General features: G+C 45.4%; 2 protein-coding genes across 5 annotated transcripts in view; both read left to right on the top strand.

Moving 5' to 3' along the window:
• The first annotated feature begins 3,329 nt into the window (after positions 1 to 3,329).
• DHRSX (dehydrogenase/reductase X-linked) overlaps positions 3,330 to 12,699 on the top strand; it is a 225,260-nt gene continuing 215,890 nt past the window's right edge. Inside the window, exon 1 of the mRNA XM_075263860.1 lies at positions 3,330 to 3,468. Within this exon, the coding sequence (XP_075119961.1) occupies positions 3,330 to 3,468 (139 nt within the window). The remainder of the gene's footprint in view (positions 3,469 to 12,699) is intronic.
• ZBED1 (zinc finger BED-type containing 1) lies at positions 3,371 to 12,507 on the top strand. 4 transcript variants are annotated; one of them, XM_075263841.1, is made up of 2 exons: positions 3,371 to 3,468; positions 9,845 to 12,342. In XM_075263841.1, the coding sequence occupies exon 2, from the start codon at positions 9,898 to 9,900 to the stop codon at positions 11,977 to 11,979; it is 2,082 nt and encodes a 693-aa protein (XP_075119942.1). In that variant the 5' UTR covers positions 3,371 to 3,468; positions 9,845 to 9,897; the 3' UTR covers positions 11,980 to 12,342. The 4 variants fall into 4 exon arrangements, with proteins under 4 accessions (XP_075119942.1, XP_075119941.1, XP_075119940.1 ...); XM_075263840.1 differs by lacking the exon at positions 3,371 to 3,468 and adding an exon at positions 3,529 to 3,731 and having other exon boundaries at positions 9,848 to 12,507; XM_075263839.1 differs by lacking the exon at positions 3,371 to 3,468 and adding an exon at positions 3,529 to 3,731 and having other exon boundaries at positions 9,845 to 12,507.

Below are 12,699 nucleotides of genomic sequence, written 5' to 3'. Positions count from 1 at the left end.
TTGTCTTCAGATCATTTGAGAGTTGTTTTGAGTAGCCCATGATGCCACTCTTCAGAGGAGATTCAAATAGGAGATCAACTTGCAATTGGCCACCTTAAATACCTTTTCTTATGATTGGATACATCTGGCTATGAAGTTCAAAGCTCACTGAGGTTACAAAACCAATTTTGTGCTTCAGTAAGTCAGTAAAAAGTAGTTAGGGGAATTCAAATCAATAAAATGATAAGGGTGCCCATACTTTTGCACCGGTCAAATTTTGGTTTAATGCATATTGCACATTTTCTGTTAGTACAATAAACCTCATTTCAATCCTGAAATATTACTGTGTCCATCAGTTATTAGATATATCAAACTGAAATGGCTGTTGCAAACACCAAAATATTTAGAACAAAAAATGATTAAGATTAATAGCGGTGCCCAAACTTTTTCATAGGACTGTATATAGATTCTATAATGAATAGGCAGCCAATGTAGTGACCGGTACAGACCGGAGGCATCGCTGTAGCGTCTAGACCAAGGGTCTCAAACTCGCGGCCCGCGGGCCAACTGCGGCCCTCGGGACAATAGTTTGCGGCCCCCGAGCAGCTCCCTGCATGTCCCGCTATGTCTCTTTACTGTTTTACTTACCAAACTTTCCTTCGATCACCCCCCGCTCTTATAACAGTGATACAAGTGATGGGTGATCGGTGGAAAGCTTGCACTACTGTAACTGAAGGACCTGCGTGTGACGTCACATGACTAGGGAGGCGTGTCTTAGTGTGCCGGCCGGAAGATGAAGGGATGTGCCGTCTAAAGGTACTGAGAGGGGAGGGGAATGTTAGATGCAGGCTGGAGAGTGTGTGCGTCTGTCTATGTGTGTTTCTGTGTGTATGTGTCTGTCTGTGTAAGTCTGTGTGTCTCTCAGTAACCTAGGGCCACAGATGGAAGGAGAACATGAAGCTGGGGGCAGAGATGAGGGGGGCATGAAACTGGGGGCAGAGATGGGGGGGCATGAAACTGGGGGCAGAGATGGGGGGGCATGAAAATGGGGGCAGAGATGAGGGGGGCATGAAACTGGGGCAGAGATGGGGGGGCATGAAAATGGGGGCAGAGATGAGGGGGGCATGAAAATGGGGGCAGATGGAGGGAGATATGAAACTGGGGGAGAAATGAAATTGGGGGTAGATGAAAGAGGGCACTTCAACTGGGGACAACTGGAGGGGGCATTAAACCGTGGAGGTAGCTGGATGGGGACCTGTCTGCCTCTAGTTGCCCCCAGTTTATTGTCACCAACCAGTTACCCCTACGGTTTAATGTCTGCTTATAGCTGCCCCAGTTTAATGTCCCACTTCAGCTGCCATTAATTTATTGCCCCCCTCCAACTACCCCCACTATTTAATGTCACCCTCCAGCTGCCCCAGTTTCATGTCCCCTCTAGTTTCCTCCAGTTTAAACTGGGGCACCAGGAGAGGGACTTAATACTGTGGGGCAGTTGGAAGGGAACATTATAATGTGGGGACATATAGTATACGGGTGACTGTAGGAGGATTATACTGCGTGGGGGCACATGAAAAATGAATGAGAATGGGCGGAGTCAATATAAAAGTGGGCAGAGCTAAATTTGCTGCGGCATTGCTTGTGGAAAACCTGATGCGGCCCAGCCTCACCCAGACTCTACCTCCAGCGGCCCCCAGGTAAATTGAGTTTGAGACCCCTGGTCTAGACTAATAGATGAGCTTCGCCGCTGCATTCAGAATAGATTGTAGAGGGGAGAGTTTAGTAAGGGGCAGACCGATTAATAAGGGGTTACAGTAGTCAAGGTGAGAGTGAATCAGAGAGACAATAAGTGTCTTTATTTCTGGTTAAAAAAAAAAAAAGGGCGAATTCTGGAGATGTTTTTGAGGTAGAGAGGAGATAAGCGTATAGGTGATTGGATATGGGGGAAGGGGGGAGTGAAGGAAAGGTCCAAGTCAAACATAACTCCAAGGCAGCAGGCATACTGCCTAGGAGTTATAGTAAGGCTGGAGACTGCAATGGAGGTACCAGGGTAGGTCTATTACTGCATGACAATATACTGTATGACTCTATGTGGGCTCTACTATATGGCACTGTGTTGACACTACTTACACTGTATGGTAATGTTACAAGAATACTATATGACACTGTATTATATGGACACTGTCTGGCACTATTTTGTACTGTATGTTGGCTCCACTATGTGGCACTGTGTATTACATGAACACGGACTGGCACTATTTGGTACTGTATGTTGGCTCTACAGTACCATTGACCTGTAAGGCCAATGAGTGGCCTCAGGAAGAGACCCCGGGCCATCACAGGTAGTGATGTCACATACCCTTCACTGAAGACGCTGATTGGCCTCAGCGGTCACGAGTAGTGGGGACTTCTGCCAGAAGACAACAATAGACTGGGAGGACTGGACCATACTGTGAAGCAACAGGAAAAGGAGAATATGCTTCTTTTTTTTCACTGCCCCTAGCCTATTTAAAAAATAATTTAACATACATCATAATTTGACTCCTACTTTTTTACCTTCTGCACTGAGCAGTAAAAATGATATGTTAAGGCTACATTCACATTTGCTCAGTATACTCAGTCGCAAAGTCTGCTTGAAATCGACGAACAAAAAAGTTCAGCATGTCCAGCTTTCATTTAAAAAAAACAAAAAAACCCAGACACCTAACTGACCCCATTATAGTCAATGGATTCCATCAGGTTTGGATGTAACGTATGCGGCAATACCAAATTTATTTTGTTTTGTCACTATGACAATGAATGGGTTTAATGGGATTTACCATCTGAGACAGTCACGACATGGCCGCAGATAATTGGGAGCACGGTGCATTGTCCACCAGCATAAGAGCAACCAATGAATCAGCTTCACACACGGGAACTGCCCGCGCGGGTTTTGACACCGAGAGAGACGCGGCTTTCCCCTCCGCTGTCGGCTCAAATGAATGAGCCGACATAGGAGGGAGCTGCCGGGGGCGGAAGGGCAGGTCGTTTCTTTTCTCCGCTAGCGGAAAAAAAAAACCCGGTGGTCTACATAGACCACCATTGTAAGGGGCGGATTTTGAAGCGAAATCCGCTCCTTTGCCCACGTGTTAACTAGCCCTAATTATTCAGTGACCTACTATTAAGAACAATCTGTAATGTACATTTCCTATACATCTCTGATAGTCCTCTCTCTCCACTGAGAAACCCTTGTAATAGAAGTCACGACAATCGCAGCACAGAGCTCCAGGCGGACAGAACAGAGACAGGAGCGGAACTCCTCTGCACCTTCACCCAGCGGGTGTTTCCGTGGGTGTGACTATCAGCTCCAGTCTATGATACGTTTCATCCCCGGCTCCAACACAACAGCAGCCATGTGGCTTGTGAAGCTTCTAGTGCCGGTGCTTAGGAATTACTATATCGCGATGAAAGTGGTGCTGCAGCAGCTGTTCGGCCAGGCCTTTCTTCTACCAGGTCAGACATGAGGAGAGGAGCGCTCGCTTCTCTATGTAATACTGTAATGTTGCATTTAACTCGTAGTCTTGTCATAAGACATCGCATATCGCGCATGTCGTGACGTCATCACTGCCAGCCTTGACAGTCGAGATATGACGGTCATTATATCGCGATATCTCGATGACCCTGTTGTACTGAGTGGGGGCTGTGTCCAATCGTGTGCGACATATAGTTGTCAGAGCACAGGGACAGTGTGACGAGAGGCGCGCACGTCGGGACAGGTTTGTAGCCATAATTGCTTCATTCTACAAACGCGATATAAGAGACGGAGACGAGAGGGGGGAAACGTGGCGACCTTGAGCCTCCTCGGGATTCACGTAGTCACGCAGAGTCGCCGGGGGGAGGTGATAAGAGCGGATACGAGGTGCTGCTATCTCAGACAACGACGCGGGAAATCCCGCCGCGACCGGAAAGCTGCAGCGCCCCCGCCCCCCTCAGTGAGCGCGCGCCCGCTACTTGTGTGACCCCCACTGCGCGCCCCCGGATTATGGGCCTGGGTCCGGTAATGCCCGGCAGCTGTCTGCTATCGGAATAAACGATACAGTACCGGGATTGCACCCAGCCATGGGCATAGTTTACACCTAACACTTTGTGATGGCAGCGCCAATGATATGTCATAATAGCTCAGGGCCGCACACTGACTTTAGCTGCGACATGTTGTGTAGTCATAGGCCACAGTCCTCACTACAAGTCATAAAAGTCAGTGCGGTTGTTGTGACCAAGATCCCAGGACATCTGAAGCCGATGCTTTACGTCAGACCGTTGTGTCGTGAAGAAGACACCTTACATTTACTGTGCTCTATGGCCACACACCCTGCCATGGCCGCAGTCACTGGCCAGCTTAAGCCTGACTGTAAAAAAAAAATAAAAAAAATCTCATAGGTTTTTTTTCTTTCTCTCTGGTTTTGGCTGGGGGGGGGAGCTTTTTAGGATAGAACAGATGTGCTGATTCCAAGTCTGATATTGCAATTCAGCTTTATTCTCTTAAAGGAATTGTCCTGTGTTTTTTTTTTTTTTTTGGGGGGGGGGGGGGGCTTATGTCACAGATAGGTGGGAGGCCAATGGCCAGCTTGCCTGTACACAGGTCAGCATTGTGGTCACGCTTCCAGTGCCTTTACTATGCCCAGCACAGGGCCGGAAGCAGATGGCTTTGTTCCCTGTATAGTGGCAATTGGAAGCTGAGCTACAATCCCGGTGCCTAGTACAGGTGTCGGAAGCAGCGCCCCTCCACCAATCACACATTTATGTTCCATGCTCAGGACAGGCCATAAAATAGCAAAACTGATTTTCCCACTTTAAATCATGGCTTCCCTGTTGCACCATCAGGGTCACCCCCCCCCCCCCCCATACAGTTTGGAATTAGGATATATATATATATATATATATATATATATATATATAATTCTTATGGCTATACACAACAAGCTTGTGAATGTATATATGTGATATATAATGAGTAAACAAATCCTACGTATTTGGTATCTGCACAAGCATGATAAAGGCATGCCTCATACATGTACATGTGCCAGTCTGTCATACATAGGCAGGGGTGAACCTACCCCTTTCGCCGCTCGAGGCGAACAACAGAAAGCGCCTCCCCGGAGGAGGGGGCGTGACAGACCGAAGGGGGCGGGGCTTAGCGCCGTTCGCAGGCAGAGAGCAGGCACGGAGAGGACCTGCTCTCTGCCTGAGCGTGAGGGGAGGCTGCTGGAGCAGCGCTGCTCCAGTGGCCTCCCCAATCCACCGCTCCGTGCTAAGCCAGTTCAGCTTGTCCTGGACTGGCTTGGGTAAGAAAAAATGCCGCCCTCCTTGGGGCCCTGGTATAGCGCCGCCCGAAGCGGTCGCTTCAGGTCGCCTCATGGGAGGTCTGGCACTGTATAACATAGGGACTTATAATGGCGCCTGTCAGGTTCTACAGTGCTTGTCATCATTTTGACAGTAAGGATAGCAATGCATGCAGTGTAATCCAGGCAGGCAGATGTGACAGTATTGCTAACGTAGTCATCCATCACTCATGTGAACAGAGCCTAGAGAGGTAATAGTGGCGCTGTGGTAAAATGTGTCCTGACTGAGACATTTGTTGTGTCCCAAAAATGTCTGAATCCTCTCATTCCTTATCCCGAGTCTTCAGCTTAAAGAGGACCTTTCATATCCACCAATTCCAGTTCTGTACAGCCTCTCCAGTTTTGACACAGTTGGGATTTTGTTTGTGGGTGTTAATTTTGGTGCCTGGTTTGCTAATTAAGCTTTTGTTGTCAAATGGGTGATCTTAGGGAGGAGCAGACTAAGGGCTCGTTCACATCTGCGCCTGGTCCCCGTTCATGCAGGTTTCCGTTTCCTGCACAAAACTGAACAGGAGACGGAAACCTGCAGGACTAATGGGTTGGAAAGATGTCCGGCCGTGAGCGCCGGTGAGCGTTTTATGTTCTCCGCCGCGAAATAGTTTTTTTTAAAAATCAGACACAGAGTCGGACATGCAGTACTCTTTGTCCGGTTTAAAAAGACGGTTTCATGGCGGAGAGCATAAAACGCTCACCGGCGCACACAGCCAGACCCAGTCTGACAGCTTTCCGTCTTCTGCATGCAGAAGAGCTTTCCGTCTTCTGCGTGCAGAAGACTGAAAGCTCAGAACGGACTCCGGGCGCTAGTGTAAACCCATCGTCAGATTTTGAGCTCTCTGACACTTTACAGAGACAAACAGTGTCAAAACTCAGAATCATGCCTCTTATCTGCTCTTCCCTGAGACAACCCACTTGACAGTAGAAGCCTAAGGGTAAGTTCACACAGGGTTTTTTGGTCGGGATTTTGAGGCCGTATCTGCCTCAAAATCCTGACCTAAAAAGACGACTCCCAGAAAAAGAAGCGATATGCTCATGTCGTGAGGCGAATCCGCCTGAAGACCCTTCCGACTAGGCCCATTCATTTGGGCACTGCACTGCCATCCAGTCCCAGATAACCGTATTCTGATCTGGAGCCTAAGGCGGCTTCCTCCTCGAGTTCTGGACCAAAAAACCCCGTGTGAACTTACCCTAATTATCAGGCACTAACACTCACTTTGGTGGAATTTTGGGGACTAGAGAAAAACTCCTGGGCTGGCGTTGGTAGATGCAATGCAGTGATTCAAAGAATTGAAGTTGGTGACGGTGGTGAAAGGTTCTCTTTAAGGCCAGTTGCAGATGACCGCACTGCTGCGTTTAAAAGCGTGGGGACATGGGGATGTCCTCGTGTGCTGCCTGTGTAAGGGCCGTGTTTCCACGATTACTTTCATTAAATGAATAGGAGCCTCAGAAGCACAGGCCGCAAAATAGGATATGTCAGAACGCAAAAATCATGGTCCTTTGTACAGGCCCATAGAAAAGATGGGTCACTGTGCTCTCTGTGTGAGATACATGGATAGCACACTGACTCACAACAGCAGCTTAAGGCCCAGTTCATCATCTGTCTCTGATTTTGCGGTGGATTGCGCATCATATTCTGCCAAGTTTCTGCCTCCCATTGTTTTCACTGGAGCAGGATGCTGAGACAATAAGCATCCTGCTCGATGTAGGGAGGGAGGGACTGGGTGCTGATGAGCATAACTCGTTAGTGCAATGAGAGTAACGGGGATGCCCTCGTATCAATCAGCTCATTAGAGTATCAGGAAAAAGCACTAATAGATCAGTAGGGACTTTTCTGTTGACAGACTCCCTGTAAAACATGGCAGACGGTTGACTAATAAATTGTGAATTATTTAGCATTGCTTTTGTAATGTGTTTGAGTAGTGGGTCCCACACAAGCGGTTTTTGCACCCTTGCTATGGTGTTATCCCGGCCTTCTGTTTGGTACCAGAGAGAGAAAGAGACTATTCCTAAACATGACCCACAGGAATACGCAGCACAAAACGTTTTAACCTCTTCCTTCCAAAGCTATTTTCAGTTTTGCATTTTTGATTTTTGTTCATTGCCTTCCACAAATAACTTTTTTTTGTTTTGTTTTTATATTTATATAGTTGTATGAGGGCTTGTTTTTTACAGGATAAATTGTACTCGCTAATCTCGCTATTACCGTATTTTCCGGCATATAAAACGACCCCCAACTTTTCCAGTTAAAATATAGAGTTTGGGATATACTCGCCGTATAGGACTATTCCTCTTCTGTAGGGCTCCTGCAACCTCACCACGCTGGAGCTGGCCTGCAACTTTATAGGTATGGGGCCACTGGGGGGTCTGTTCATGGGCATTACCGGTTGCTATAGCGCCATCTCTGCAGCAGAATGGCCACCATTAGCTTCACCTGCCCAGCGTCCGCTGTAATAGCACAGGGGAGGCCGGGGCCGCAGCATCGCTCCACTCCTCCTGCTGCCGGAAGCCAGCGGCACCAGGAGCATGGCTATGTTGTGATCCCACTCCTCCACCCCTTTCCTCCACTGTATACCTGGCGTATAAGACGACCCCCAACTTTTCAGAAGATTTTTAGGGATTAAAAACTCGTCTTATGCGCTGGAAAATATGGTACATAATCCATATAATGTACTAGGAAAAATTCTGATAGTTTTCTCCATGTTTAAAGATCTGGAATCTGCTGTGCATTTATGGACTGGGTCTCTAATAAGTTGAATGGAGACATTCATGTTGCTTTACATCCGATTGTGGACGACGTCTGCGTGGAGTTGTAGATTTTCCTATGCTTATGTGGTTTTCTTTCAAATACTCTGGCTTCCTCCCACACTCCAAGTGATAGGGAATTTAGATTGAGAACTTCTTCGGGCATTAAGTGATGACGATACATGTAAAGCAATGTATAATAAGTTGGCGCTATGTAAGCAGGGGGAAATAAATCATAATAAATTAGATGGAAAAAAATGCCAGTGTGAACTAAGCCTTAAAAGGAGTCTGTTGTGAGAACCCAGCATATCTACACAACCCAGCAGATACTTCTTAGGTTTCCCCCATTCAAATGTTGTTTTCTCCTTTGTAAGGCAGTACTTGGATTCCGTTGAAAAATGTGGAGATAAAAGTCCTGCATTTTTTGGGGGTAACCGCTTTTTAAGCGGATTGGGTTTCCATTTCTCGGACCCAAAGAACGGAAACCTAAATGCAGATGTGACCCTATAGTTAGTTGGTGCCTAAGTTACTGAGATACCTTTGTTTTTGGCAATACGCAAATGACATGTTGTAATATGTGCCAGTTTCGTCACATTGACCCACACTGTGTGAAAGATTTGGCACATCTTGCCAAAAGTCTTAATTGGCTAACTTTGGACCATCATGTGAAGCCTAAAAACTGATTTACGATAGTAATAAAGATGGCCCATTTTAGGACTTATCACATCCCCCCATCGAGACCGTCTTGAAAAGTATCTAATGAAATGCAAGCATCTGCGGTATTTTGGCAATTATAGCGATAATACATTTCTCTAACCTGATTTGTACACCAAAATGTCATACTTTTGCCAGCTACCTTAGTAAATCTAAGCCAGTATTTGTATACTCACATTCGCCATGGACATGTTTTTATAGCTTTCTTCTTATGCTAGTTTCAGACTAGTGCCAGGCTTTCCATAGTTTACGCCGGCTCGGGATCTGAACTACGGCCAAGCAGACCGCTACAACATCAGCTGAATTCGGCTTTCCCGTTCTGTGCAGAACATTAAAGGTCTTCTTTAAATGCATCCAAGTCACTCAGGAAGTGCAATTTTTAAAAATCATATCTTATTGCCGAAATAACATATACATGCAATACAGTACAATACAATAAAACACCGTTCATTATACAGCATGCAGAGATAACCCCCTAGCCTTTAAAGGGGTTTTCCCATCACAGTGCTTCAGCCAGGCTGCCTGCAGTGCATGCTTCTCACTTCCTGTATCTCTTCTCCCTTCCCCTCTCTTGCTGAACGGGACATACAACACTTCTGCAGGTCAGATGCAGATGCTTTTACAGTATGGACTCAGTGTTATCTGTGTGTTTACATAGACAGATAACAGACCGGGCTTTATCAGCAAACTGCAATTAGCTGAGCTGATTGTCCTGCCAGCAAATGCAGTGAGTGACGTCACTTGTCCTATAGATCCGTGGTTATAGCTGCACTATGTAAACAATTGGTAGGAATAAGTTCACATAGCAGGAAAACAAAGCAGCATTTCTAAAATAATATATTTAGGAAAAGTCTTCAATTTAAATAAGCTACCAGTATATATAGGATCCTTGAGATGGGACAACCCCTTTAAATAAGTCCGATTCCAGTGAATTGTTGTCTAGACTGATAGGATGTGTAATCCATTTACATAAGTTTTATTTGCAGAATGTGATGTAGTTTTGCTTCCTCATTTTCTCTTTGTCTTCCTGCCTTTAGCAGGTACTCATTCATGAGTGAAGTCTTACCTGAAGACTGGCACTTGCAACACAATGGAGGGTAAAAACGGTGAACTCGTCCAGTCTGACCTTAAGCTTGTTGCTCATCCTAGAGCAAAGAGTAAAGTCTGGAAATATTTTGGATTTGATACAAATGCAGAGGGATGCATCATGCAGTGGAAGAAGATCTATTGCCGCATTTGTATGGCTCAGATTGCATATTCTGGGAACACTTCCAATCTTTCTTACCACCTGGAGAAGAATCACCCAGATGAGTTCTGCGAATTTGTAAAAAGTAACACTGAGCAAATGAGAGAGGCCTTCGCCACCGCTTTCTCGAAGCTGAAGCCAGAAACATCCCAACAAGTTGTACAAGAAACTTTAATAATGAAGAGCAGCCATACCTTTGACAAGAAACAACTGGAAGTCTCCTCCGCGGTAGTCAATCTGATATGCGATGGTATGTTTCCTGCTTCCATTTTGGATGAGCCTACTTTTAAATCTCTCTTAAAAACTCTGGATCCTCGGTATGAAATTCCCAGCCGGAAATACATTTGCAGCAGGGTCTTGCCAGAGAAATACCACACTGTTAGAGATATTATACTAAAAGAGTTAGTGGATGTCTTGTGGTGTGGCATTTCCACTGATATGTGGAAAAGTGAAAGCCAGAACAGGTCCTATGTCACCCTTTTTGTTCACTTTTTGGCTGCTAGTTCTTCTAATACTTTTTCCATAGGCTCCCGTTGTCTGAAAACACTTGAAGTACCCGAGGAAAACAAAGCCGAAGCTATTACTAGAGTACTGTACGAAACCTTTATTGAATGGGGGATTAGCTCAAAAGTTTTTGGAGCTACGACTGACTATAGTAAAGACATTATAAAGGCGTGCTCTCTTCTGGATATTCCTATAGACATGCCTTGTGTGGGTCAGACATTTAATAAGGGAATACAGCAAGCTTTTCAGCTCCCCAAACTCTCTGCCCTTCTTTCGAGATGTAGAAAGTTGGTGGAATATTTCCAGCAATCCACAGTTGCGATGTACATGCTCTGTGAGAAACAAAAACAGCAAAACACAATTTCTTGTATGCTTGTAAGTGACCGTGTTTTGTGGTGGGGCAGCACACTTGCAATGCTACAACGCCTAAAGGAACAGCAGTTCACCATAGCAGGTGTTTTGGTTGAGGATAGCAATAACCATCATCTCATGCTAGAAGCCAGTGAGTGGAATACAATTGAAGGACTTGTTGACCTTCTTCAACCTTTCAAACAAGTTGCCGAAATGTTGTCTATGTCAAAATATCCCACCATAAGTATGGTAAAACCCCTTCTACATATGCTGCTTAACACCTCTTTAAATATCAAGGACACAGACCTAAAAGAAATCAGCATGGCCAAGGAAGTAATTGCCAAAGCCTTGTCAACTACTTATCAGCAGACCCCAGAAATAGACATGTTCTTGAATGTCGCAACGTTTCTGGATCCCAGGTATAAAAGACTTCCATTCCTGTCTGCATTTGAACGTTCCCAAGTTGAAAATCGTGTTATTGAGGAAGCAAAGACCCTGCTGGACAGAAGCAAGGAAACTTCAAGATGTGAGGATAAAGTATTTACCATTCCAGAAGAACCTCCAATGAAAAAAGTGGCCATGTCCTCTACTCCTCCACCTTCAAGCAGCATCAATAACATGCTAGCAGAAATATTCTGCCAGTCGGGACCTTCAGAAGACCAAGAAGAATGTCATGCGCAGGTTGTTGAGGAGTTGAGCAATTTTAAATCGCAGAAAGTTCTGGGTCTAAATGAGGACCCTCTGAAATGGTGGTCTGATCGCTTGGCATTATTTCCTCTTCTACCAAAGATTCTCCAAAAATATTGGTGCATTGTCCCCACAAGAGTCTTCCCTGAACGTCTCTTTAGTTCATCGATGAATGTTGTAAATGCTAAGAGAAACAGATTAGCTCCCGCTCACGTGGATGAGCAAGTGTTTTTGTATGAAAATGCTCGAAATTCTTCAGAAGTAGAGCCGGAGGATGATGACGAAGGAGATTGGGGACTGCAACAAGAACAATTTTTTAATTTCAATGAATCAGTCACTATCGGCAATAATTTCTTCTCTATTAGGGATAGTGGGTTCATTTAAGACTCGCCCTGGTGGTGCATTTTTAATTTAATGATATACAGTATATGTATATATTTTGTAAGCTATGGTGTATCTCTTATGGACTAGCAAAAGTCAAGATGATAGTAGGAACGACTGTAGTTTTTGGATCAATTTTAGACACAGAATTAGTACATTACAAAAGGTACACACTGAATTGTGTCCTCTTATTTTTAATGCAGTGGTCCTTTGTCTTTATAGGATATTGCAGATTTTAGAGAGTCTGTCACCAGAACCCAGCACTTCAACCTGGCCCCACAGGCATAGGTTAGGGGCACCTGAACAGGGCTCTGGAGTCCGAGTCAAGATAGGAGCAAGGCTCATATGCAAGTCATATGTCCCTCACTCAGCACTGCTGTGTGAACTTAACTCACAATGAGTTTTGAACTCTGGGAATGGCTGGATCCTGACATGGCTGTGTGAATATGGTCTTACCTTGTGCAGTTGTCCACATCTCTCTCCTCCATACAGCTGACTGTCAACAGTTGACAAATGAAAAATTGCAGAAAATAAGCAACAAAATGTTACTCAGATTTGGGTTCACCCACCCCTTAAAGAAGTCACTAGATTTCACCCTATTACTCCATTATATCCCCCACCCTCAACTTGACTCACTGTTCCTCCATTTCTATCTCTCAAGGCTCGCTGTTCCTTGATTACATCCCTTTCACAGGTCACTGTAACTTTATTATACCCTTCACC

Source organism: Leptodactylus fuscus, chromosome 2 (assembly GCF_031893055.1).
Source record: "Leptodactylus fuscus isolate aLepFus1 chromosome 2, aLepFus1.hap2, whole genome shotgun sequence".
Lineage (NCBI taxonomy): Eukaryota > Metazoa > Chordata > Amphibia > Anura > Leptodactylidae > Leptodactylus > Leptodactylus fuscus.
Note: the sequence above shows the minus strand (reverse complement) of the source record. Positions and strands in the feature narration are given on the sequence as shown.